Raw genomic sequence first — 26,265 nt, forward strand, 5'->3', positions numbered from 1 at the left:
TGACACCTGGATTTTTCTGAAGAGGAGCAGTGCACCTTCTTGCGATGAATAGAGCATTTGATTTTACACTGCTTGCAGCTGGATCTGGGCACTTGCAGCAAGAGAAATCCATCCAAGCCACAAGAAAAAAAGGGAATTAATTGTGTCGTTCCTGATTGCGACTGCCTGCATTTGGAGTGAGGCTGCGCGATGGGGAAGAGTTTTCGCCGCGGAAAATTTCGTGGCTGGAAGCTAGAACCTGCCAGGACTTGAACCTCGGACGTCCCCATCATCCAACGGCCATGATGTGATGCGCGTTCTTGGCGTCCAAGAGCTTGCCGCCCTCGTCAGATCTTGTGACAATCCCAGCGATGGCCGCCAGATCCACGCCCAGATCCTTCACAGCGACCACAAGAACAGCGTCTTCCTGCGAAATCTCCTGGTCCAGATGTATGGCCGCTGCGGCTGCCTGGAGGAAGCGCGATCGGTCTTCGATTCCACCTCGGATCGCAATCTCTTCTCTTGGAATCTCATCCTCCAGGCCTACATTCGCAACCACGACCTGGAGCAGGCGCGATCGGTCCTGGAAAGCATGCCGCAGCAGGAGATTGTGTCCAGCAACGCCATGATCTCGGCATACGCCGCGGCCGGAGACGTGCAGCGCGCCAAGCAGCTCTTCGATCACATCCCTGCCAAGAATGCCATCACCTGGAACGCGATGATCGAGATGTACTCGCAGAGTGGCAACCTCAGCGAGGCGGAGGCGGTATTCCACTCCATGCCGGAGCAAACCCTCGTTTCTAGCACCGCTATGATTGTGGCATATGCCCATAACGGGCATCTCTCACGCGCGCGTGAGGTGTTCGATTCCCTGCCCCAAAAGGACGTGGTGGCGTGGACGGCCATGATCCAAGGCCACTGCCAGAACCAGCGGCTGGATGAAGCTAAGGATCTCTTCGATAGAATGCCCACAAGGAATGTAGTAACATGGACGACCATGATCACAGCATATGCCCAGGCAGGGCATATGGAGCAAGCAAAGAGTCTCTTTGAAGATGCCCCGGATCTTAATGAGGTGGCATTTACAGCTATGATTGACGGTTATGCATCTAACGGCTGCGTGGAAGAGGCTAAAGCTTTGTTTGAGAGGCTGCCAAAAAAAGACGTGGTGGCTTGGAACTCCATGCTTTGCGCATATGCCGAGAATGGGCATTTGGACGAGGCATTAGATTGTTTCCAAAAGATGGCTCACCGCGACGAGATCTCTTGGACGACAATGATCCATATGCTTGCCTCTAGAAACCATCTTGAAAATGCAAAGTTTATTTTCGATCGAATGCCTTACGATAGCAAGACAGCGAGCACGGCGCTCCTCTCAGCCTACCTCTGGAACGGCCACCTCCAAGAAGGGATAAGCCTCTTCCAGGCAATTGAGGAGCGCGATGCAATCTCCTGGATGGCAATGGTGGCTGGCTTTGCTCGCAAGGGACTCCTCGTGGAAGCTCAAGTTTGGTTTGAGAGAATGCCAGAGCGAGACTTGGTCTCATGGACTGCACTGGTGGCCATGTATGCTTCCACTGGGCATGTAACTGAGGCCCTGGAAACCTTCCATAGGATCATCCAGGAGAGCATGATGCCTGATCACATTGTATTTACAAGTGTGCTTGCGGCATGCCGCCACTCGGGTGTTGTGAAGATGTCTCGGGACTACTTTCAATCAATGATCCAGGACTATGGAGTTGAACCCACGGGAGAACACTATTGTGGGCTTGTTGATGCATTTGCAAGGGCTGGAGAGCTGGAGAAGGCTGAGGAGCTCATCCACAGCATGCCATTCGAGCCCGAGAGCGTTGCTTGGGTCTCGCTGCTGGCTGCTTGCCAAAAGATCCACAAGGATCCCAAGCGTGGAGCTCGAGCTACCCAGAAACTCTCGGTGCTGGGGTTGGCCTCACAATCGAATTTCTACGTGCTACTTGGCCAGAATTATAGAAGTGTATTAACTTGATATATAAAGGTTCACTATGATTAAGCTAGGGCTCACATTATTTCTATCAACTATGAAAAGGCCATGGGGTTATGGGGAGTGGAGTTTTGAAACACTTTGACATCACCACCAAAGAGGAGAAGAAAAAAATGAAGTTGTCAGACCATTCTTTGCTACTGCCCTTAGCTTTGGAGAAGAAACCCTTCTATTGGACATGGACAAGACATTAATCGATGCTCACAAGGCCCTCAAGCTCTTTAGCGGCAAAACTATTCCCCTGCAGCACTACTTTCTGGCAAAGAGGCTAGGTGTAAATAACTTTCTAAAAGAGATGAGTAAAATATATAAGATTGTGGTTTAGCAATGAAGCCATACACAAACAAGATTTTGGACAAGCTCGACCCAGTTGGGAATCTTTTTGCCCATTGTCTCTACAAAGATTTATGCTCAACCAAGGAAGTCCGAGGGAAAAAGCTTGTGAAAAATCTCTTGAAATTAGAGTGGGACCTCAAACATACAATGATTGTGGATGACAAACTAGAATCCTTTTGCTTGCAACCCAACAATGGAATTGTTATCTGCACATTCAAGAATAGGAAAGGGCATAAATATTATGAATTGAAGATCAGCTATGCCGATGAACTCAGCTCCTTTGCTTGAAGCTCTCAAGAGAACTGGCGAGGAGCGTGCCGCTGAGTTTCACTTCCCAAGCCACCCCTTCGATTTTCCAAGTTTCTCGGAGCTCAACTCTTCCAGTTTCATCTCCCGGAGATGCCAGGCCTAGATAACTTGCACTCGCCACAAGAAGCGCAGCAAATGGCTGCCAAGCTTTTCGGAGCAGGGTACTCGTGGTTCCCACGTCTCGGCATTCTCTGCCATGGTTCTTGGAGTAATGCCTCACTATGTTCTTCCTTGTTATGACGAGCTCTGGGAGATTTCTCACGGTGTCTCTGCCGAGAGCATCGAGTTGGCCATCTTGGATCTGCAGAAAAGAAAAGACGTAGGAATTGGAGCTGTTCTGATTGTCTTGCCAACTTACTTTGGCGTGTGTAGCCCAGTGGACGAGATTGCAAAGGTGTGTCACAGCATGGTATCCTGATCAAAGTTGACAAGGCTCATGGAGCTCACTGCAAGTTCCACTCGAGGTTTCCTGTAACGGCACTCGAGCAGGGAGCCGACGATGCTGTCCAATCCACACATAAGGTACTCTCGTCTCTTACTCAGTCTGGGATGCTCCATCTTGCGAGAGGCTGCGATATTGTAAAGCACGAGAGAATTAGCAAGTGCCTTGGAGCCTTGCAAAGCTCCAGTCCGAGTTACCTTCTCTTGGCCGCTCTCGATGCCGCAAGGGACCAGATGAGTTGTGCAGAAAGCAATGACCATCCACTGCTTGATACAGCTCTGGAGCTGGCTTCCACAGCTCGACGACGCCTGAAACAAATCCCACAAGTTTTAGTCCTTGATAGAGAAAATGTGAGCTTGGCAGCCAAACCTGATACCATATTTGATGAGCTTAGGATCACCATTGGTTTGTGGGAGCTCAGTGTCACAGGAACTCTTGCTGATGACTTTCTGTGCGATAAATGCAAGGTGGCGGCCGAGCTTCCTCTTCTGAACTCTATAACTTTTGCTATGGGAGCCGGCACTAGCCGCCCCTTGTCGACCAAACCAGCGTGGCAGCAGACCGATAGAACTGAAGAGAATGTCACAGAATCCGGCTTGGCGAACTCTTGCATTCTCTCAAACAGATCAAACACTGCGTCACTGTCCCCCTGATGGCTGTATCCTGCGATCAGTGCTCTCCAAGACACTGCGTCCTTGTCTGGAAACCCATCAAACACTCAGCGAGGTTGCTCCATGTCACCACACTTGCCATAGAAACTTATGAGGGAGTTTGCCACCGCTGGAGAGTTCTCTGCCCCAGCTTCTTCGATCAGACCAGCCTGTAGTTCTCCAAGACCTCCACAAGCCTTAAGTACCGCAGCAAAAGTCTGCAAGTCGGGTTTCAATCCTTGGAGTATCATCCTTAAAAAACTCCTGCAGGGCAAGCTCATGGTTGCCACTCTCGGTGTATGCTTCGATCATGATGTTCCACGAACGACGTCTTTGATCACCATCTTGTCAAAAACCCGAGCCGCATCATTCAAACTTCCACACAGAGAGTAGAGACTGATCAAGTTGTTTGCAGTGTAAGCATCTTCCAGCCCGTCAAGAAAGCCAATGCCTTTTCCAGCGATGCCACTCTCAAGGACTTTCCATCCACAAGCCGAGCCTCTTCCTTCTCGGCCATATCCAAGCACGCCTGGAGAATAAAGTTCTCGAACTGACAACCACGTCTCGTGCTTGCATGGCCGTGAATAACTCGATAGCTCGCTCGGCCTCCCAACCTTTTGCATATCCCATGATCATAACATTCCAGGAGACCGAATCCTGCTCAATCATCCCATCCAAAACTCGCCGGCAATCCAGCAATCTCTCACACTTGGCATACATTTCCATCAGACTGTTGGAGACGAAAACGCTGGACGAAATCCCTGTCCCTGTTCTTGCAAGCTAGAGTCCGAGCATTCGCCTCCACTCCATCTTCCAGAAGCATAAGCTCAAAGAGCTCCAAGGCTAGCTCGTCTTCCCCTCCTTGTGAGCAAGCGCTGATCATCGCACTCCACAAAACCACGTCCTTTGTTCCCAAGTTGGCAGCCTGGAAAATCTTTAGAGCTTCTCTCACGCTGCCACACTTTCCATAGAAATCCACCACTCTGGAGCTGGGAATGGAGAGCCAAGCCTCTCTTGAGGCTCCTGAGCTTGATGATCCTCCCCTGTAAATCTCTCACCCCCTGGAGAGCCGCCGACCGTTTGCATCCAACCCCTCGGCATGCAGCCGCGCAAAGAACTGGAGCGCGAGATCCGGCTGGCCGCACCACGTGTAGCCGCCGATGACGAAGTTCCACCGACGCCACGGTGCAAATCGAAAATGCGGCGTGCCTCGTCCATCCTCCCCTGTTTCTCAAATCCATCAATGACTGCGTTGATCAAGCCGATGTTCTTACTGGAGAGGAGATCGCTCGCGGCCGTCGCCGTCCAGTTGGATTGGACCCATTCCTCTCAGCACGACATCAATCATTTGATTTTAGGGTTCTTGAGGTTTAGAGATGAAGAATAAATATGTGGCTGTGGAAGAGCGGCGCTGTGGAAAATGTTCAAAGCATAGAGAACTTATATAACTCATGACCATTTTTCTGTTCGTTTTCTTTCTTTACAGGATAGAAAAAGAGTAAGAAGGAGGATAATCAAAATGCAAAACTGTGCTTGGTCTATGCAAACTCACTGGATGCGAGATTTGATCAGGCCTCCCAAAACTTGGCTGGGTCTTTGGTATAGACAGTCCGGTCCTGGATCTGCCAATCTACAATCCTTGCCTGGGTACATTTACAGACGAGCAGAGCGAGAAACAAATCCTCTCTGCTTCATTTATAGAAACAGCAAGTGAGCGACAAAATCTCGAACAAAACTCTCCTGTCAATTTTCCTTGGTTGAGTGAGGTTTTTTTTTTTGTAGATGTAGAAGTCTAGGTCTTTAGCAAAGCCAATCTCAATATATCTTAGTTAAGTTGAATTCTACATTTAAAACTTCCTCATATACAAGGCCATAATTAACTTTAAGATATACATTCCAATTATAGGATAATGTCATTTTTATGTTGTTGAAACCTTCTATACTTTCTAGAGGTGCAAAGAGAAAATCATACTTTTATAACAGAGTCTTAGATATGGCCCTTTATATGGCAACCTTGGATTCTTTGGGATTTTAGTGACAATTCCCATAACAAATGCAATTGTGCACATCATCAAGTACACTAACAATTTGTTAGTTGTAAATGATTAATTTTTTTCATTATACTATAGTTATTTAACTATATCTTAGATTAGTTGAAGAAGTCTTATTTATAACCTTCATAAGTCTTATTCCTAACTTGAGGACTTGATAGCCCCATAAATGGCATCTATACCATTTTACTTTTGCACTTAGTTTAAATGCTTTATGTATTTGATCCTAACACAAACACCTAAAGGTATTATTAACATATTAACCCATTATGCTAAGGCATATCCATTCACTTTTGTTTTATTAATAATCCAAGACCATCCATACCATAAACCCATCTCCCATGTCCACACTTTAGCACCTTTAGAATGCTCAAAGATATAAAGAATACCCTTCCCCAATATCCCTTCTTTAATCCCCACTAAATCCCACTTTATTCACAGTAGAGCTTGCATATACTGTCACTGAGTCAAAGTTTAAAGGTGTGACCACTAAGTTCTATTAACCTCTAAGACTTCCTTACCACATGATTATTCCTTTGGTCACTACATAAGAAGATTGTTTTTCTTCCTTTCCATAGTTTGAAACTTTATGACAATATTTCAAAACACCATGACCCTACACGAGCTTCATAAGTGCTCTCCCCACCTTCCGCCCTTAAATGCCTTAGCCATATGGCTAGAGCGAGGTTTTGATGAGCCACACTAGATATCCAAGTAAGTAGTATCATTGATATTTGGATTGGGAACATTAACTATTTGATCTCTTGGGGCAGCTATAGTTGGCTTTTAAGTTACCTCATTTGTTTGTCCATGTTCACTTTAACCTTGAACTCTTTATTGCTTATATCATCACTTACCATATAGGTATAACTTTCCTTGGTCACATTGTTTTTCTTAGCTAAATTGGTTCCACTAAAGTCCTCCCCCTATTATCCTTTTGGAGCTCATTAAACCTTTCAAGGTCTAGGAAATGATCACTTTGGGCTTTTACTCTTGGACTTGGACTCAGACTTAGTCTTGGTCTTGGCCTTGGTCTTGGTCTCGGTCTCGATTTCGGTCTCAGTCTCGGTCTCAATTTCAGTCTCAATCTCGGTCTTGGTCTCAATCCCAATTTTAGTCTCAGTCTTGGTCTCGGTCCTAGTCTTGGACTCTATAGTGGACTCCATCTCGGACTCCTTAGACTCTATTTTGGAGTTTTGCTTGAACTCCATCTTAAACTTCTTCTCAGACTTCATTTTGGACTTTATATCAGACTTGGTCCCATCACTTCCATATGTCAAGACACTTGCCATTTGTCAGTTCTTCTTGTATCCTTTTTTAGAGACTCATTCACTAATTGTTTTTTGCTCATTCCTCGAGCACTTTATTCAAAATTCCACTCACACTTTCGACTTTCTAAAATAGAACTTTTAATCCAAACATATTATATTTATTAAACTTCCACTTCAACCACTGCCATGTGGCACACTTTAGCTCCACTTTGGGGCTTAGGGATTTATGACTCACATTGGTATGGAATGCAATCATCTTAGCATAGGCCTTTAGCATATTAGGCAACATTCTATGGCTAAAGATGTAAGTTGAAGTCATTGGTGTTGGTGTTAGCTTCATATATTGCATTTGAAAACAGTTCAAAAAATATAAAATATAATAAGTTGATGACAGCTCCATGACTAAGGCAATACTTGATTGGTCTAATATTGACCATATTAAACCTTGAGGACAATTGCTCTATAACAACAATTGAAAATCCACAATGATGATTATGAGCACTCCTAATTTCCATCTAGTTCTTTTATTGAGAGTTGTAGAAAATGATCTCATTGTACTTGATGGTGGGCACACATCATGACATCACATTTGCTATGGGAATTGTCTCTTTGTTCATGGAGAATCCATAGTCACCATAAATAGGATAATTTAATATCTTAAAAGTACAGTCAATTATTATGTTGTATATGAGGAAGTTTTAGAAGCAAGATTTGACTTGACTGAATATGTAAATGTTAACTTTGTTAGACAGCCAAACTTCTACAAATCAACCATAGGTTATCGCTATAATAGTGATTACATGATACATTAAGAGGAGCATATTAAGCCCTTTCTAGTGCTAAGACAAAGTATGTGGCATTAATAATGGTGACACATGAAGCTATTTGGCTACGTTAAAATCTCATATGCATTTACTTTATTACTATAGAGTATATATTACTCTTTTACAATAATTAGAGGGTTATTATGATATCATAGAAGGATGAAGTTTATTCAAACCAACGAGAACATGTTTGTGAGAGAACTCTTAAAGTTTATTTCCTTCTAAATCACAATTAAACATTAAATATTTTCATCAAAGCTTTAGTAGAAGCAACATTCACTAATCAATACCACAATCTAAGAGTTGCTTCTGTTGACTACATCTCAAAAGGGATGTTATATTATAGAAGAGTCCACCACCTCTAATTAGCTTTAGTTCTTTACTCTTAATTAGCTCTGGATAGCTATCAATTAGCCTCCAAAGTAAGTTACTAGCTAACTAGTAGCTATATATCTAGAGTTAATTGGGAGTGAAGAATTGAAGTTAATTGGAGGCAATGGACTCTATAATGTTGCAAAACTCCCTCTCTGAGGCATCACTAATAAAAAGAAATTTTAGATTATATTTGGGAATGTTCTCTTTAGTAAAGGGATATTATTCATGATTTAGAAGGAAATAAACCTAAATCCCGTTGAGAATATGTTCTCGAATGAAGTGAAACTGGTTTTAATATGCTCTATCTTGCCATGATATCTCGCATCCTTCATGAGCGCAATAACACTTGGTATAGGCTTTGTGGGAATAAAGTTAATATACAAAAGATTTTATGTAGTAAAAGAGCCTCACATGTCATTGTTATTAATACCACATACTTTTCTTCAATACTAGAAAATGTTTCTTGGTCGACCATGTAATGCCATGGGGATGAAGGTGGAGTCTTCTCCAACCAACATTGTCTCAACAAAGTTTGTCTTCAAGATCAAGACAAATGGTAATGGCAATATCACATGGTACAAGGCTTGGCTTTTATCATATTAAGGGCATCAACTTCACTGAGATGTCCTCACCCATTGTAAGAATCTAATCAATTCATATGCTTCTAAAATATTTACGTTCACCTCCTTCTTGTCTGGGTATGGCCAACACCATACCTACAATCTGAATAAGGTGATTTATTGCCTTAAAGAAGTGTCAAGAGAGGTATGAAAAGATGGACAACTTTATACTATTAATTGGCTTCACTAAAACTATGTCAATGACACACCCATCATCATGGAGAACACAGCCTGTTAAGGAGTAGTTGTCTTCAAGGTTTGATATAGTCAACATTCGACCAATCAAGCATTGTCTCAGCATCCAAATTTGTTATTGTGATTTTGTCATGGAGCTATCTCAAATTCATTAAGATGCAAAATGTGAAGCCCATATCAAATCATGTTGCCTAGCACACCAAAGAACTATTCTAAGATAATTACTGTTCTGTATTGACAAGCTATTAGCAACGTACTATACTTGATGGTTTGTACACATCCATACATAGTGCTTGCTATGGGCATTGTCTCCCAATCCAAGTTGGGAACACTTTAGTAGATATGTTGATGCTGACTTTGTTGGAGATCCAGATTTCACAAATCCATATATATATTTATTTTGTTTTAATATGGGTTTTGGAGTGATCACATTGTCTAGCAAGAAGCAACACATCACCATGAAGCAAAGTGCATGGTATTGACAAAAACACTCTTTGGCTACCCAAAAATCTTGTCTACATGAACTTTATTCCTAGAAAGTTTATACTAATTTTCTGTGACAATTAGAGTGCTATTACTCTCACCAAGGATGTAAGATGTCATCATGGAAGGATGAATTCAAATGCTATTTCAGTTTATCCAAGAACATATTTACAAGGGAACTTTCAAAGTTTATTTCCTTCCAGGTTGTGAATAAATGGCAGGTATCTTCACCAAGCCTTTCCTAGAGGCAACATTCATTGATTATCACCACACTCTAAGAGTTCTTCCTATCAATAGCACCTCTAAGGGGGAGTATTGGAGCATAATGGAGTTCACCACCTCCAATTAGCTCTAGTTATTCCCCATTAACTCATGAAGTAGCTAGTAGTTAGCTCTAGTATTTAGAGCATGTTTTTTTGACTAGATCCATATCTTGTTAGGGGTTTTTTTGCTCTGTTATTTGAACTTATTTCTCTTTTCTTCTTCAACCACAACTTGTGTTATGGTAAACCTGCTTGGAAAACACTAGATAGATTGCTACAGAGATTTTCTTTATGACACGACGTGTATGTAGCAACTAGTGCTGCCATTTTAAGAAGGGTCTACAAAACTTGGGGAAGCCACCACAGTCTACATTTGTAATTGGCAACTGAATGAAAAAGAAAAAAAAGTTTGTCCCAACAGCTCAGAAGGGCATTTGTTGTATACAAAAGATTGGAGTGGGACATTTTGTGCACAATTCAAGAGAAACCATTGAGACTAGCTTTTTGGCATGTTCTCAGCACTTCAAGACAAACCAATCGCAGAATACATTGAGCACAGTGTCGCTATCCACTAAGGATTTCCAAAGAAGTGCACGCAACTTGATAGTATTCCCGCTGTGTTGTGCGCGAAAACTGTTACCAAAGTAAGCAAACGTAAGCAAGAATGGTTTGCAAATGCATTGAGAATCCATAGCCCAAATAAAAACTCACAATGTCATCGCCTGTCACCCTATCTAGGGAAGTCTTCTTTGCACAAGCCATGAATCTTTGACAGTTTCTATTCGGGTTAGAACAGAACAGCATCTATCCATATCTAGGAACCTCTTGCATCTTTCCATCACCCTAGACATATCATCCACCAGACCAAACGACTTAAAGCATTCTAGCCCGATAGTCATCATAAAATTCCAAGAGAGCTGTTAGTTTTCTTGCTAAATTCTCAGAGGAAAATGGCAGGAAGTTATTGTAAGTCCTACTCGGAGCCAAGCCTCCATCTTCCACGACGTGAACAATGCTGCACAGCTTCCCCAGTAAAATGGATTGAAGACCCTGAGCGGCCGGTACGAGGGTTCGAATCCCATTCTTGACAAATTCTTTACATTTTTGCTATTTTGCTAGGGTTTTGGAAAGAGCCGCCATGGATGTGGATTTGGAGGCGGCAGTGGTGCGCCAAGGCGATCTTGTGCGGGCGCTCAAGGAGCAGAGTGCTCCCAAGCAGGAAATCGATGCGGCTGTGACGGTGCTCAAGGATCTCAAGGTAAAGCTGGCCGCCAAGGAAGCAGCGAGCGCGCAGGTGAAGAATTTCCGCGAGACCGTCACCAATGTGCTCAAGAGGAGGCTCTTCTTCGTCAAGTCTTTCAAGATCTACGGTGGCGTCGCGGGATTGTTCGATTATGGCCCTCCAGGCTCGGCCGTCAAGGATAACGTCTTGAGCTTTTGGCACCAGGTAAAATATCGAGCTTTAAAAAACCATGGATAATCTTCTTACATTTTTCTTTCTCGCAGCATTTTGTAGTGTATGACGATCTCCTCAAAGTGGATTGCCCATGCTTGACACCCGAGGCTGTTCTCAAGGCCTCCGGGCACGTCGACCGATTTACGGACTTGATGGTCAAGGACGTGAAGCTGGGCGATTGCTACCGAGCCGACCACGTCGTCAAGGATTTTGTCAAGGATGCTCTGGAGAAAGACCCACGCATGCCAGCGGCTCAGAAAGAAGACTATGCTCGAACTCTGGCGTCGCTGGATGACTTTACTGCCGATGAACTTGGTGCAAAGATCAAGGAGTATGGCATCAAGGCTCCAGACAGCAAGAACGACTTGTCCGAGCCATTCCCGTTCAATCTCATGTTCGCAACGCCGATTGGTCCCGCGGGACTTCTTCAGGGGTACGCATGCATTCTTTCATTCTTTACGTGCTGTCACTCATCCCGCTCTCCTCAGGTACTTGAGACCGGAGACTGCTCAGGGAATGTTTGTCAATTTCAACGAGCTGCTTCTTTATAACGGTGGCAAACTACCTTTTGGTGCAGCTCAAGTCGGCCAGGCATTTCGTAACGAGGTAGAGATTTGCTTCTGCTCTCCTTTCTCTTTTGTGTTTAGAAGCTGAGTTTGGATGCTTCAGATTTCTCCACGACAAGGTTTGCTGAGGGTGCGCGAGTTTACGCTCGCGGAGATAGAGTTTTTTGTCGACCCGGTCGACAAATCTCACCCAAGGTTCGGCAGTGTTGCAGACCTTGAGTTTTTCCTCTTCCCAAGGTCGCAGCAAGTGAACATGAGTGCTCCCCTCAAAGTACGTCTCGGGGATGCAGTCGCACAGAAGATCATCGACAACGAGACGCTTGGCTACTACATCGGACGGACATACCTGTTCCTCACTACTCTCGGAATCAACAAGGAGCGGCTGCGGTTTAGACAACATCTTGCCAACGAGATGGCGCATTATGCTGCAGATTGCTGGGATGCTGAGATCGAGTGCTCATACGGATGGATAGAATGTGTTGGCCTCGCTGATCGCTCTGCGTACGACTTGGAGGCACACTCGGTAAGCTAGATTGCTTGCATCCTCTTTGAGTTCTTTCCTTTCCTTTGCTCGTGCAGGCAGCCAGCAACACCAAACTTGTGGCTTCACGAAATTTACCCGAGCCCATCCTTGTAGAGGTACCTAGGATTGAGGAACAGCGTCGTTTCTCATGCCTTGTTGTTTCAGGAATTTAGACCGGTTCCAAACAGGAAGCAGATTGGCATTTGTTTCAAGGCGGACCAGAAGTTGGTGTTAGAATCCCTGGAGGTAGAGTGTTTTCTACATTTCGTGAACATATTTCTCAAAGCCTCTTTTGCAGAAACTTAGCAGTGAAGAGGTAGTAGAAATGGTGGCAAAGTTGGAATCCGCAGGCGAGGCACCGCTCCATTCCGACAGCACGGACAAGACGTTCACCATCAAGAAGGGCATGGTCGACAAGCAGGTGACCAAGAAGACGAAGGACAAGGAGAGCTTCACACCGTCAGTGATCGAGCCGTCGTTTGGCATCGGCCGCATCATCTACTGCCTGTTCGAGCACTGCTTCGACACCCGCGAGGGAGCGGACTCAGTGGAGCAGCTCAACTTCTTCCGCTTCCCCCCCGTGGTGGCTCCCGTCAAGTGCTCGGTCTTCTCCCTGGTGCAAAACGCGGGGCTGGACGAGCTAGCACAAAGCATCTCGGTGGAGCTTCGAAGAGCAGGATTGGCGGTCAAGACAGACATCACGGGCAGGTCCATTGGCAAGAGATATGCTCGGACGGACGAGATCGGTATCCCATTTGCGATTACTGTGGATTCCTCCGAGGGAGGGGTGACGGTGAGGGACCGGGACTCCAAGGAACAGATTAGAGTTCCGGTGGAACAGGTGACGCAGCTCCTCACGGACCTGTCCGCCGGTAACAAGAAGTGGAAGGACGCTCGGTGTGCGTATCCTGCTCACACCTCCTCGGACAAGACCGACGAGGACAAGACCGATGAGTAGAACTCCATATCCTTTCAACAAAGTTTCTCTACTACTTGTTCTTAAAGATCGCGACCACTGTCCCAAGGAACTCATAGCTCGCCGTGAGTGATCCAAACCAAGAACTCGTCAAACTACCAACTTTGCAAACACTAGCTTCGTAGCCGAGCGCGTTTGCGAACCCTCGGCTTCGTCTCTGTTAGTTCTTCGACTCGATTGTGATGCTGCTTGTCTTGATTCTGTGGCGGTGTTCTCGTCATCTCGCGATCGAGCAAACTTGCGGCTTCTTCACCACTGGCTTCCAGGGAAGTTGTACAAGTAATCTCTTGTTTGCCGTTGCTACAAGGCGGTCTTGTCACCTCCTCCTCGAGGAAACCGGGCTCGGCTTTGCCTTGTTGCTCCACGCCACCGGTCACGCACGTTACTAGCGCATACTCGACTGCGGTGCCATACTCGGACGACTTTCTCACGTCCAACAGAACCACACGCCCGCACTGCACCTTTTCTCGTTGCAAGGCGGACAGATCGACTGGGCCTTGAGGCAGCTGTTTCTGTTTCTCGGTTTCACCCTGCATTTCCTTGTCACGTCCAGAACTTCCAGAAAGCAAAAAAGAAAACACAGGTACCTCGAAGCTGAGAGGATGCAAAATTTCGACCTCTTCGCACATACACCCGTCGGACATGTGGAGCTTAAGCAGCACGTCGAGAGCCTTCAGTTCTACCGCCTTCCTGAGCGCACGCAGCGTGAGAAACAGGCTCAAAGTTTTCATGCGGCGGATATGGATACCTTCGGACGACGTAAGGCCGCTCCTTGAGCAAAGCCGGCTTAAAGTCGGGCCTGTCAGGAAACTCTATCTGCAAATTACACTGCTCATTCGTCACGCACAACCAACCGAGGACTTACCTCGACGTGTTTGATAAATTGCAAAGGTGCCTTGTTTCCGTGTGGACTTTCTATGCGCAGCGTCCACTTGACACAGTTATTCACTTCACAGGAAGAAACAGAAGGAACAAAGAGTTAGCATTGTTCAACAATCAACGCTTCTTTGCTTACACCATGAGTAGGAACAACAGACTAGAAGGTGGTCAAGGCGTATAAAAGGAGGGATGTTCCTGTTTAGCAGTCTCATGACACCAAGAATCACCTGTCATGCCAAAGTCGTGTAAGAAACTAGAAAGCTTCATGAGCACCTGATCGACTCGAGCATGGATAACCAGCGTCGCCTTCTTGTCCTTTGGTGTCGCCTGCAATGCAAGTAACTCAGCACTCACACAATGCTGTTAAAAGAAAAGGACCAGCCTGAAGGTTGACAATCACGAGCTTCCCTCCTGCTCGCACCGTTTTCAGAGGCAGATTGCACGCCGGAGTGATCTGCAAGCTGCCAGAAAGATTGAGCAGCGTGTGAGGGGATGGAAACCAAAATAAAAAACTCACCTGGTTCCCAAGCAGACAATGAGGTCGGCCTCCTTGCAATGCTTCTCAGCTGCACGTAGTTCTTTAGGAGGTAATGCTCCCTGATCAGAGCCACAAGAGAAACGTTCACTAGACAGATAGTCTGCTGTACCTCCCAATCGACAATCGTATCTACAAGCCTTCCCACGCAGCCGGGAACAGAACATCGCCTTCCCGTGCGCTTGATGCCTATGGTTTCCATCTCGAAATCACGTAGATACCTGGTTAAAGAGTATGTAAGACTCTCAGAGAGAAAAAATAAAATTTGGGAGAGGAAACAACACTCACTCTCTTCCACATGAAGGGCATGTTTCCATGAAACTATTCCCATGCAGCTCTGAGAGCTTGTCTCTGGGAATGCCCGACCGCAGATGCAAACCATCGATGTTCTGCGTGAGACAAAAAAAAACACAAGTTTTGCCATGCTTGAGACTTGAGAGAGAAAAAAATGAAAGGAACCTGGCTGATGATAAACTTGAGAATCCCAGCACGAACAAGCTCCACCAGCGCCATATGCGTGGTTCCAGGCCTTGCCTGGTGGAACTGGACATCGGCCTTTGGTAACGGCTTGCCTTCATGCTGCAAAGCAAGATGAGAGTTGCTACTAGAAAACCATAAGAACAAAGAGGTAAAATCGCTCACCTGGAGCGTCCAAATCCCTTTGGGGCCACGAAAGTCTGGAATGCCGCACGAGGTCGATATCCCAGCGCCTGTGAATGCCACCAGATGCTTGCTCTAGGCAGAGAGAAGAATGAGGAGATCCATCAATCAATCGATTGCTATGATCGCGAACAAAAGGATCGGTCGTTACCTCTTGTATGAGTTGAGCAAGCTGCGCTATCTGGAGGAATCAACAGGGCAAACCCTAAGCAAAGGAGCGATCGAAGTGACACACACCTTGCGGTCGACGTCTTGCGCGGGGTCGAAGAGCTCTGGCATGCCCAGCTTGCCGACATCCGCCTTGAACGAGAGCTTCTCGGCATACCCGAGAGCCATTGTTAACAAGGAAAGTATATAGGTTACCTCCACCTTATAAAGTTTTGCCAGCCTTCTCCACTCCAAAGTTCTTCCCAAATGGACTCTTTCTTCCAACTTTCTTCTTCCTCTTCCTTGAGATTTTTGAAATGCTCCACTACTTCTAGCACTGATTTTTGAGGAACACGAAGAACAAAGTTGATCTTAGCAAGCATGGGTACAGGTATCAGCGAAAAATTCCAAGCTTTTTATTCCAGAGAAGGAGAAGAAGAGTGTCTACATCTCTACGATGCCAAGCTCCATCCACGCTCTGCCAATGCGGCACGGACTCTCTCGGCCGCAGCGGCATTGTCACTCAAAGGAGGATAGCTCCAGCTCTCAGATATCTGATCAAGATCATCACAAACAACAAAGAGAATCAATGACTGTGGAGCGTAAAAACATTTGCACTCACATCTTCTAGTCCGGTGAAGTTCCTTGCCACTCCTTTGTGTCTCAAGCTCTTGTGGAAACTTCGAAACTTCCATGTACATCTCTCGGCTCCAAGAACATACACGGGCTTCCTGCAGAAGTTGAAAGAACAAATCAATGAAGAAATATAGCATGGATACGAAAAGTTCACACGCTCACCCTGTGCTACACGCCTCGCTCAACATGCTGATCGAGTCTGCTGTGACGACAAAGGCATCCCCCCACGCAAGGTGTCCCAAGTGTGGATTTGGACCTGCTAGACAGCAACTGCTAGATTATCAACGTAAAGAGCTTCGCAAATGGGACAGTGCTACCAGTGCCGTCGAAGATGTGAACGTTTGGGAGATCGCCGAGCTCTCTCTGGATAACATCACACACCTGTCAAGTCCAGCAAAAGCTTAGCATTTCTTCGATCTAGAATTGAAAACAACCTTAGCCGGTGTTCGTCGTGAATATGAGATGCGAACACTTCCGCACGAGGATAGCACGCGTTTCAGCTTGGACGCAAGTTCCTGGGCAAGGTCCTGGCCATAGTGACAACATCCTGGATCAGAGTAGAGAGGAAGAACGAGTAAAACGAAAGACCGATGAGAACAAACGACTCACGCATAGGCCCGCCGATGTTCACAATCAGCAATGGCTTTGGAAGCGGCGCGAGCAGTGAATGCCAGGTTTCTGCAGCTGAGCGCAACATGGAAGGATCCGCAAGATGTAGAGCTCCCACTGTAAGCACCTGCCAAGCGGAGCAACACAACACGTAAGAAACCAACAATGAGAGCGAGAGGAAAAAACTTACGACGCGTTTATCAGGAGGCTGGTGTGGAGTGAGAAACGGTATCAAGAATCTGGGAGCTTCCTGTCGCGCAGCCGGGCTAAGCGTGTAATAGTCGTGAACGGGTGTGATGACCATGTCGAAGTTATCCAAGCAGCGCCTGGGGTGTTGTATCTAAGCACCAAAAAAATGCAAACTAAAGGAAAAGAGAAAGGTAAAGAAAGTGTGTAGAGAACCCACACATACCTGAACAACAAAGGTAGCGCCAGGAGCCAGCTTCTTCACACTCTCGGCAATGGAAACCGTGTCACGCCCGGCCGCAAGAACAAGCAAAGGTCCATTCCTAGAAGCAAGCAAGAATCTCCCTAAGTTACTCGATCCCAAAACGCAATTTTGAAAGGAAATCCAAAGTAGTACCTTGCACTCTCCAGGTTTGCCAGATCGGCTAGTTTCTTCGCATCGGCTGCTTCGATGCCACTCAAACCCGCGCTACTGATGCCAATGGTTTTCTGGCTTTGAAGCCGGAATCCCAGCGAAGTAGCAAAGCGTTGCCACCATACGAGATGCAAGTGCCGCACCAAGCAGTCGATCTTCTTGTGAATTCCAAGCGGCAGCCATCGGAGCCAACGATTGAATTCACCCGTTGGTCGATCCACACGCTGGAAATTCCCACATCACACACTGCAAAAAAGCAAACAAGCAAAAGAACTCACATAGATGGTGTAGCTGCTGGCAAGACCGAGCGCCCGGACCAAACCAATGGATTGATGCTCAGCTCCAGCGGCGCCATTGCCGATGATGACCGCGCGGCGCACCACAGTTGACAATCCCCGATCGAAAATCTCTGGCGTCGCATGGCTCACGCTCACGCCCGGCGGATCGGGCAATCTGATCGCTCTCATACCTGGAGCTCCTTAAACCCTAGCTTGTTAGGTCTTTAGCCAATGTGGCACCATGTTATTGGACCACGTCGATTTTAAAATTTTCATGTGGCAGGAGAAGTCCAGCCACATCAGCTTCCAAGTAAGTTTATAAAGGTGAACTTCAATTACTATGAGATCTTCCCTCTCCTCTCTTCCAAAAATCCACAAATGGTGTGTGATAAGAATCTCTCTCTCGCTCGCCTTCTCTCGATAGCTAGCTAGCTCGATAGAATTACACGCGCGTCGCGTCGATCCCCATCTTTCTTCCTCGCTCGAGATCACAGCCCGGCCTTCTTCTTGAGGTGCTGCTTGAAATCGATGATATCTCCCTCCCACCGCGTCACCGTCTTGTTCTCGCACACCCAGATCTCCTTGGCCACCTGGTTGATGAGCCGGAAGTCGTGACTCACCAGCACCAATCCGCCGTCCCAATCGTTGAGCGCATCCGCCAGCGAGTCGATGGTCTCGATATCCAAGTGGTTCGTCGGCTCGTCCAGGAGAAGTAAGTGAGGCTGCCTCCACGCCAGCCACGCGAAGATCACTCGGCTCCTCTGCCCGTCCGAGAGGTTCCCCATCGGCATGATCTGTGCCTTGCCGGTCAGCCCGAATCGTCCCACCGCCGCTCGCATCTTCTCCTCCTCCAGCCCCGGGTACTCGGCCATCATGTACTGGAGAGCCGAGACCTCCAAGTTGAGCTTGTCCGCCAAGTGCTGGTGGAACTGGGCGATCCGGAGATGGTTGTGCCGTCGAACCATGCCGTCCAGAGGCACCAGCTCGCCCGTCATCAGCTTGAGCAGCGTGCTCTTCCCTGCTCCATTCGGCCCGACCAAAGCGATCCGCGAGTCGAGATCCACTCCAAAGTCGATCTTTTTGTAGATGAGGTTGTCCGGGGTGTAGCCAAAGTCGACCTCCACGAACTGGAGGACTGGCGGCGGGAGCTTGCCGACGTCCGTGAACCGGAAGACGAGCACCTTGTCCTTGACGATCTTCTCCGTCAAGCCACCTCTCTCCATCTTGGCCAGCGTCTTCTCTTTGCTCTGGGCCTGGCGTGCCAGCTTCGCGGAGCCGTGCCCGAATCTCGCGATGTATTCCTTCATCGACGAGATTTGCTCCTGCTCCCACTTGTACTGTTTCATCTGGTTCTCCTCCAGCTCCGAGCGAGTTTGGATGTACTGGTCGTAGTTTCCGGTGTAGAACTTGAGCTTCTTGTTCTGCATGTGGATGATGTTGGTGCACACGCCGTTCAAGAAGTCCTGCGAGTGCGATATGACCATCAGGATCCGGCTGAATTTCTTCAGCGTCTCCTCCAGCCAGACGCATGCCTCGAGATCTGCAAACACGACAGCGTAGAAACCCATTAGAACACGCTAGAACACGCACGAGAAAGAAACAAGCGAGAAAACTGGACTCACCAAGGTGATTAGTGGGTTCGTCGAGTAAAAGAATGGTGGGATTCATAAATAGTGCCCTGGCAAGAGCAATTCTCATTCTCCATCCTCCCGAAAAATCACGAGTACTTTTAGCTTGCATCTTCTTAGTAAATCCAAGACCATGCAAGATCTCGGCCGCTCGCTTCTCAGCAGTGGCCGAGTCCATGGCTTCTAATCGCTCATAAATCCGATCAAGTGGTTCTCCACCGCCAGCGTCCTGTGAAAGAAACGAAAGGCATGCTCACGCGGGGGAACGAAAAAACATTGAAACTTTTTTTTTGCTACACACCTGAGCAGCAAGCTTCTCGGCCTCCTGCTCCAGTTTCAAGCGCTCGTCATCGACATTCACAACAGCCTCCAGTGCAGTGAGGTCGGTTGCCTCGATTTCTCGAGTCAAGTGATAGATATCCATGTGTTCTGGGATCGGAACTTCACGGGAACCAATCGCGCTGAGAAGTGTGGACTTCCCGCAACCATTGAGCCCGAGAAGCCCATACCGTCTGCCAAGATGGCAAAGCAAAACAATCACTGGTTTAGAAAAGAAAACCAAGCCAAAAAGAAAAATCTTCGCTGTCAATCTAGTTCACCTTCCATAGTTTAGCTCGAGAGTGGAATCAGAGACGAGCTCGTGTCCATGGAATGTCACGCTCAAAGATTCAATCTAGAGGAAGAAAAAAAATTCCAGATTTGGGGTAAGAAAAAAATCGAGCTGGAACAAAGATCCCATCACCGACTTACATGAATATCTCGCGATTGAGGATGCGATGCCAACACTCCCGTGCAGGTCCGATCCGTGATGCTCATCCCTTGCATTTCTTCGTTGAGGGCGGCGGCGGCGGCGGCGCCATTCTGATTTTGCTCGTCGGCGACCTTGGAAGAAGTAGCGGCAGCTGATTTAGATCCTCTCTTGGCGACGGCGGCCGCTTTCTTGGCGGCGGCTTTCTTCTTACTCGCATCCGACACCATCGCTCCTCCCTTTCCTCTCGATCGACCCTGGGACGAAGAACACACCAAATATGCGCGCCTGCCCTAATCTCACTCTGGTGGTCTCTAGCATATTCTATTAGGTCGTGTAGATTCGTTTACATGGAAAATGCGGGGGCATTGCCGCGCCGAGGACGCCGACCGCTCCTCGCTCGATCGGCATCGCTGCTCGCGCTGGATCGATCCTAGATGAAGTGGAAGAAGGGAATGTTCGTGGATGGGAGCCAGGAATCGCCCTGGATGAAGCTCTGGACGGTGTAGCCTAGGGCATCGGCGATGCTGAGCTGCGTCGACCAGGGCACGCGCGAGAAGGCGCTGGCGCCGGGGCCGCAGCTGAGGTACTCCGCGAAGTAGAGCGTGGCGAGGGCGAAATTTCCATCCCAGGGCAGCCATCCCTCGGGCCGGACGAGCGATTCCATGTAAGTGTGGAGGAAGATCGTCCGCGAGTAGAGCTTCCAGGGGCGGCCCAGGTAGGCGAGGTGCTTGCGCGGCTCGGCGAGGAGGCCGCGCATGTACTCCTCGGTGCCATTGACGGTACAGTTTTGGAAGACGAGGCCGGTGGACTGGGCCGGATCGAGGCGGCCTTGCGCGGTGACGGTGCTGAGGATCACGCCCGGGTTGCCAGGGCGGACGCGGATGAGACAGTTCTGCAACACAGCCGCGGCATTGCCAAAGATGAAATCGATGGTACCTTCGATGCGGCAGTCCCTGTAGAACTGGCGGAAGGTGTGAGCGTAGAGGGTGTCCTGGTAGCCTAGGATCGAGCAGCTGTGGAAGGCCGACATATCACTGTCCACGCGAAGAGCTACTGCCTGGTGGCCCTCGGGTCCCGCGGTGTTCTCCACTGTTAAGTCACGGGCCAGGAAGCCTTTGCCGTTCACAGCTGAGAGCCACAGCACAACAACACGCAAAGGTATGTGTCAGTTCTTCTTCCTCGTTTCTTTCTCTTTTCTTTCGTGCTCGAACAAGCAAAACCATGACTTCTAACTTATGATCATTCAGGTAGTACCGACCGAGTGTTGCCGACGCGAACGTCGTGGTGCCGCCTTTGGACACGCTCATACTCCCCCGGATGATGGTCTTGTCCATCCCGTCGCCCACGAACATGAGCATCGACTTTTGGAGCGGGATCCTCACGTTCTCGGGGTAGACACCGGCTTTGATGTAAATCACGTAGCGGGCGGTGCAGTGGTTTGGCGCGTGGTCGACGGCCGCTTGGATGCTGGTGAAGATGGTGAGCTGCGGCTGGTCCGGCGTGCGGGAGACAATTGCCGAGGGAGAGATCAGTGAAGCGGGGGCTTCGAGAAGGCGACGATCGTGCATTCCCAGCCAGGACGGGGCTGAATTGCTCGTGGTATCGACCGAGAAGAAAGAAGAAGTCAGAGAAGCTTGCAGCTTTCGCTTGTGGAGAGTCGGGCGTTTCCAGTGCTGTGGATTGGAACCGTAAGAGGCGAAGGCATCAACCATGGACAAGGCATTGCTGATGAGACGGGCGACAGACTCGAGCTTGTGCATCATCTTCTTGATGAATTTGGTCTTCTTTACGACGGACAGCGACGAGGTACAGTCGGTCTGATATGTGAGAACCCCGCTGAGCCATTGCTGCATGTCTTGGACTTGCTTGTCCAGGTCGGAGTCGACGCATTCCTGGAGCCAGAACTTGGAGGACGTGAGAAGGTCCTTGCAGTCCCGAGCGATGCCCTTGACACTTACGTCGGAGGCGGACTCCTGGATGAGCTGGTCGGCGAAGGCGTCGCTCTCGTTCACGCCTTGGTAGGCGATGGTGATTGAGATGCCGACGAGCTGCTGGGAATACTTGGCATTGGTTGCTCCAGGACTTGTCACCAGCGACGAGTAGCAAACGTCGGGGAACTGGGTTGCCTGGCACACTAGGCTGATATTCCCGGTGGTGTTCATTGCTCCCAAGTTCCTGCCGCGATCATCATCACCACTGGCAGTCACAACATTAGCTGCACAGAGGAGGAAGAGGAGGAAGACTAGATTTCTTAAGCAGTAGCGGGAGCAGCAGGAAGAGGAGGAGGAAACAACGTTGTGGTTGCGTAGAGACGACGAGAAAGAAGGAGAAGAAGAAGAAGCCATCACCTCACCAGCGAGCAATGCATCACCAAGGCACACACACTCATACAACTGAAAAACAGCCCGCCCCTGGTTTTAAGAATGGAAGTGTGCCAAGGGAGAGAAAGAGAAAAGAAAGCAGGGGGATAGAAGGACAGGCATCCGGTCACATAGCTCGCCGCCAGCGTGCGAGGAGGAAAAGAAAACTCAGCGAGAATAAACTATTCTGGAAAATCTAGAAAGAATGCGGCTGGGAAAGGAGAGGTACATATTTGCCAGTGGGAGCCCCGTGATTTTTTCTGCGACTCGTGCTACTGCAAGCACTGCTCCTCCCATGAGCGTGGTCACCGATGACAAAACGGAAAAAATTCTCTGAGCGACTACAGGTATTCACCTCTCTTTTCTCTCCTTCTCGATTTTTTGAGCTGGTTTGGATTGTTGTTGCCTGGATTCTTGTCTGGCTTATTTTTTGTTTGTTTGATCCATCTGATCTTGATCTGACTGATTAACTGTAAGACTGGTAAGTAAGTTAACGAACTGACAGTCCTGGAAATGCTCAGGCACTCCTACCCTGCGTCGTTCTCATCTCGGCATACCCCGACGAAGCAGTGGAAGCGATGAGCTCGGAGTCGTCGCGTGGTTGATAGAGTCCAAAACAAAACTCTGGAAAGCTTTAGCCCCAGCAGTGGCAGCAGCGGCAGCAGTACCAGTAGCAGCAGCTCTATAGGTGCGTGGCTCTGGCTTCGGCTTGGTATGGTATAACTCGCGAGCTTAACTTTGCAGGAAGTGAGTGGCTGCCAACGGTGGCAATGCAAAAAACTCCAAGTGCTAAATACAATTCACTGCGACAGTGCCGCAAATAGTGCGAGGTCCCAATCCACCACAGCTTTCTTTCTCGCAAGCACATGGAAACGTTATAACTTGGCTGGGTGGCTCGCTGGGACGTGTGGGAATTGTCTTATGTGCTGCTGCTGCTGCTGCTGCTGCCGCTACTGCGAGCAAGAATTCAAGGCAAGTAAACGATTCAACCCAACTATATGATATAGCAGATGATAAAGCTATCATGTATCGCAGGAGGGCGGTGTACATCACGGACGAAAGCCGACACAAACTATTTCGTCTTGCGTGCGAGCTATATATCTATACGATAATTCATGTGAGCCAAGAAGCCTCGTAAGTGCCTACCAGCGCTTGCTGCAGCAGCTATATTCAAGAGTCCCACGGACAGTTCCAGGGCTACATCAAACTTATAAAGCTTCGCTAGTCTCCTCGCCCTCTGGAAAAAGTGACATGGATGCGAGAAATTATATCGCCTCTCAGGAGAGGATGACACTTCGCGATACAAAATGCTTTCTTCGGAATGGGACAGTACTTGGGAGCTGTCAGGTAAATCTTTGCTTCGCAAGAAACGGGGAAAAGAATACTTATATAAGTTTCTCCTTATGTGCAGCCGCTCAGAGATTATTGGCGAAGACGACTCCACTGTAAGGCAGCCAGTCGAGACCAGATATGAGCTTCCCGACAGTAAACTGCCGGGCCTGGTCCATGGTGAGGCTTGGAACGCTCCAGTACACTCGGCCTGATTGAGCCGCGCCTGCTCCGGTGTTGAGGTACTCGCCAAAGAAGACGGTCTTGTATCTGTGAAGCGGTGCTCCTTCCCACTCGCTCCAGCCAGCCGGATAGATTATCCCCCCGATGTCCGACTGCATGAAGACGGTGGTGGCGTAGTCCTTCCAGGGGCGCCCCAGGTACGCAGGGAATCTGTGACTCTGCGCCACCAGCCGACCGGAGCCTTCCACTCGACAGCCATGGAAGCTAAAGCCCGTGTTTTGGAGATCGGTGACGCGGCCGTGCGCCGTGATCATGATCTTCTGGCCAGGATCCGGGAGCAGTGCCTGGATGTTACACCGTTGGAAGACTGCTGCAGCGTTTCCAAAGATGAAGTCGACGGTCCCGGAGACAACGCATTCTCTGTAGAAGTGCCGGCTCGAGTGAGCGTACAGGGTGTCCTGGTAGCCATTGAAGGAGCACCGGTAGAAGGCTGCTTGATCGCCACTCACCCGGACGGCCACTGCTTGGCGTCCTTTGGGTCCGGCCAGGTTTCGTACGCTTAAGTGGCTGGCAACGAATCCTCGCCCATTGATCGCTGCGAATCAAGAGTTATATCATTAGTCAGGGAAGAGTTCTAACTGAGTTCTAGCTATGGTGGTGATATAAAGCAAGTGTTCTAGTGATGGTGGTGATATAAAGGAGAGTTCTGATATAAAGAAAGAGTTTTTCTCTTACCGAGGGTGGCAGAGCCAAAGGTGGTGGAGCCTCCAGCGACGCTTCTTTGGCCCTGGATGATCGTCTTGTCAATTCCATCGCCCAGGAAGGCGAGATTAGTCACTGCCTTGGGTACTACCACTGCCTCGTCATAAATCCCCTGCTTTATGTATATCACATGCATTGTGCGGCTCTTGAGCGGTGCCGCGTCAATCGCCTCTTGAATGGACACGAACTGACCACTGCCATCTTTCGCGACAATGGCATTTGCGGGCGCCATCTCGCTGGAACCCCCTTGTTGCAGCAAATGCCGCCTCTGGGCATCTGTGATCCACTCTGGGAGAGAGCTCAGTGGCGGCGAGCTGAGCAATCTCCTTCTTGTTGGAGTTCCCGGGAAGGTCTTGTCCAAGAGGGCCTTGAACGCGACGAAGAAGCTGAGAGCGTTCGTGAGGATCTCCTGGACGTACTCGGATCTTGCTTGCAGTGGCAACAGCTTCTCCTGCTGCCGCTCGCTGTCGATCGCGTCGGCGCAGGTGGTGTGGAATGTGAGCGCCGAGCTGAGCCAGGTATGGATGTTCTCCATGGACGGCGAGAAGCCCCGAAAGGATTTGAGGTCGAGGGTGTCGAGCTCCGACATGGAGTGATCCAGGTGGTCGAGTGAGTCGAGAAGATTGTCGGAGCAGTCGCCCAGTGCGTCCATGGTGGTGAGGTTGACGAGATTGGTCTGGGTTTCCAGCTCGCTGGAGATGTTGTGGACGAGAGCCAGGGATCTCTTCACTTCCTCCACCGCGGCTGTGATTCCAAGCAGAGCTAGCTTCTTGGGATTGGCGCCTGGAGCGTCGGGATAGCCAGAGAGCGAGGAAATGCAGGATGGGGGAAATGCCGTCCTGTTGCAAAGCGCGAGCAGTGAGTTGGATGATCCAGCGTTTGCCCCCTGGCGATTGGAAGAGCTCTCCGACCTCTGGTGGGATCTGGTGACCGAGACTCCAATCCCTATGCCTAGAACCAAGACGAGCAGCAGCAGTGTGGCTATGGCGGAGATGATAATGCAGCGCTTTCTTCGCGCCTTGGCCTCTTCTAGTCGGGCTGCGTATGGATCGAAGCTATTGACGAAGTTTAAGGGCTTCATGGTTTTTAAAGCCCCCTTCTACGAGATAGCTAGCCACTATGAGAACCTGGATTGATGCTTGTTTCCCCCACAGAGAGAAATAGACGAGCGCTTTTCGTTTCCAAAACCTGTGACAAGGGAGACCACATGATGAACAACGTGCAGCTTCTTGACATTCGTTCTTCCTTACCAACTTTGGCAATATATATTAAATGATGCATGTGCAATTTCACAGAAATATTGGATGTAAAAGAATATTCTTAGAGTTTATAACTTGTTTATTGTTATAAATATTTACTAGATATAAAAAATGGACAAAAAATGAAATGATCCAAAAATTATGTGGTACATCTGGCAAATGTGATAAAAGAGACAAGGCTTTCCCACCGTCGGGAATATAAAAGTAAGCTCCAATCGAGAGGAACAGTTTCGGCGCAGTATCAGAGCCCTGTACCAGGTTGCTGAAAGACGAGTCCACCGCCGAATACTTGACCACATCTCCCTCTCG

The 26,265-nt window shown here is 48.4% G+C and overlaps 8 protein-coding genes across 8 annotated transcripts; 2 read left to right on the top strand and 6 right to left on the bottom strand.

Moving 5' to 3' along the window:
* The first annotated feature begins 883 nt into the window (after window positions 1–883).
* Window positions 884–1,984, top strand: LOC112350263 (pentatricopeptide repeat-containing protein At4g02750-like). Its single transcript, XM_024686152.1, has one exon. The coding sequence runs from the start codon at window positions 884–886 to the stop codon at window positions 1,982–1,984; it is 1,101 nt and encodes a 366-aa protein (XP_024541920.1).
* A 568-nt stretch (window positions 1,985–2,552) lies between these two features.
* LOC112350281 lies at window positions 2,553–3,716 on the bottom strand. Its single transcript, XM_024686208.1, has 2 exons — window positions 3,284–3,716; window positions 2,553–3,213 (listed from the first exon to the last, which is right to left on the bottom strand). Exons 1-2 carry the CDS (start codon window positions 3,697–3,699, stop codon window positions 3,180–3,182), a joined length of 450 nt encoding a protein of 149 aa, XP_024541976.1. The 5' UTR covers window positions 3,700–3,716; the 3' UTR covers window positions 2,553–3,179.
* LOC112350282 lies at window positions 2,555–5,061 on the bottom strand. Its single transcript, XM_024686209.1, has 2 exons — window positions 5,011–5,061; window positions 2,555–4,960 (listed from the first exon to the last, which is right to left on the bottom strand). The coding sequence occupies exons 1-2, from the start codon at window positions 5,058–5,060 to the stop codon at window positions 4,564–4,566; spliced, it is 447 nt and encodes a 148-aa protein (XP_024541977.1). The 5' UTR covers window position 5,061; the 3' UTR covers window positions 2,555–4,563.
* Window positions 5,062–10,913: 5,852 nt separating this feature from the next.
* Window positions 10,914–13,367, top strand: LOC9647192 (glycine--tRNA ligase, mitochondrial 1). Its single transcript, XM_024686190.1, has 7 exons — window positions 10,914–11,265; window positions 11,325–11,707; window positions 11,763–11,880; window positions 11,944–12,363; window positions 12,420–12,479; window positions 12,529–12,609; window positions 12,662–13,367. The coding sequence occupies exons 1-7, from the start codon at window positions 10,957–10,959 to the stop codon at window positions 13,319–13,321; spliced, it is 2,031 nt and encodes a 676-aa protein (XP_024541958.1). The 5' UTR covers window positions 10,914–10,956; the 3' UTR covers window positions 13,322–13,367.
* Window positions 13,331–15,832, bottom strand: LOC112350279 (NAD-dependent protein deacetylase SRT1-like). The gene is made up of 14 exons (XM_024686191.1): window positions 15,651–15,832; window positions 15,565–15,594; window positions 15,396–15,488; window positions 15,213–15,332; window positions 15,042–15,142; window positions 14,866–14,974; window positions 14,736–14,815; window positions 14,601–14,679; window positions 14,492–14,545; window positions 14,355–14,445; window positions 14,205–14,287; window positions 14,088–14,155; window positions 13,927–14,029; window positions 13,331–13,869 (listed from the first exon to the last, which is right to left on the bottom strand). The coding sequence occupies exons 1-14, from the start codon at window positions 15,747–15,749 to the stop codon at window positions 13,453–13,455; spliced, it is 1,527 nt and encodes a 508-aa protein (XP_024541959.1). The 5' UTR covers window positions 15,750–15,832; the 3' UTR covers window positions 13,331–13,452.
* Window positions 15,833–15,954: 122 nt separating this feature from the next.
* On the bottom strand, window positions 15,955–17,895 carry LOC9658299 (mitochondrial fission protein ELM1). The gene is made up of 10 exons (XM_024686192.1): window positions 17,685–17,895; window positions 17,389–17,630; window positions 17,218–17,314; window positions 16,996–17,145; window positions 16,806–16,932; window positions 16,631–16,743; window positions 16,514–16,577; window positions 16,359–16,452; window positions 16,183–16,291; window positions 15,955–16,114 (listed from the first exon to the last, which is right to left on the bottom strand). Exons 1-10 carry the CDS (start codon window positions 17,871–17,873, stop codon window positions 16,013–16,015), a joined length of 1,287 nt encoding a protein of 428 aa, XP_024541960.1. The 5' UTR covers window positions 17,874–17,895; the 3' UTR covers window positions 15,955–16,012.
* Window positions 17,896–18,019: 124 nt separating this feature from the next.
* LOC9647193 (ABC transporter F family member 1) lies at window positions 18,020–20,363 on the bottom strand. Its single transcript, XM_002981200.2, has 5 exons — window positions 20,063–20,363; window positions 19,912–19,985; window positions 19,614–19,824; window positions 19,307–19,541; window positions 18,020–19,224 (listed from the first exon to the last, which is right to left on the bottom strand). The coding sequence occupies exons 1-5, from the start codon at window positions 20,288–20,290 to the stop codon at window positions 18,173–18,175; spliced, it is 1,800 nt and encodes a 599-aa protein (XP_002981246.1). The 5' UTR covers window positions 20,291–20,363; the 3' UTR covers window positions 18,020–18,172.
* Window positions 20,364–20,368: 5 nt separating this feature from the next.
* Window positions 20,369–26,019, bottom strand: LOC9647195. The gene is made up of 6 exons (XM_024686153.1): window positions 24,671–26,019; window positions 23,842–24,530; window positions 23,570–23,660; window positions 23,228–23,376; window positions 21,322–22,474; window positions 20,369–21,191 (listed from the first exon to the last, which is right to left on the bottom strand). The coding sequence occupies exons 1-6, from the start codon at window positions 25,776–25,778 to the stop codon at window positions 20,494–20,496; spliced, it is 3,888 nt and encodes a 1,295-aa protein (XP_024541921.1). The 5' UTR covers window positions 25,779–26,019; the 3' UTR covers window positions 20,369–20,493.
* Between the last annotated feature and the right edge of the window lie 246 nt (window positions 26,020–26,265).

The sequence above is a fragment of the Selaginella moellendorffii genome, unplaced genomic scaffold, assembly GCF_000143415.4.
Source record: "Selaginella moellendorffii unplaced genomic scaffold, v1.0 SELMOscaffold_47, whole genome shotgun sequence".
In the NCBI taxonomy this organism is placed as follows: Eukaryota; Viridiplantae; Streptophyta; class Lycopodiopsida; order Selaginellales; family Selaginellaceae; genus Selaginella; species Selaginella moellendorffii.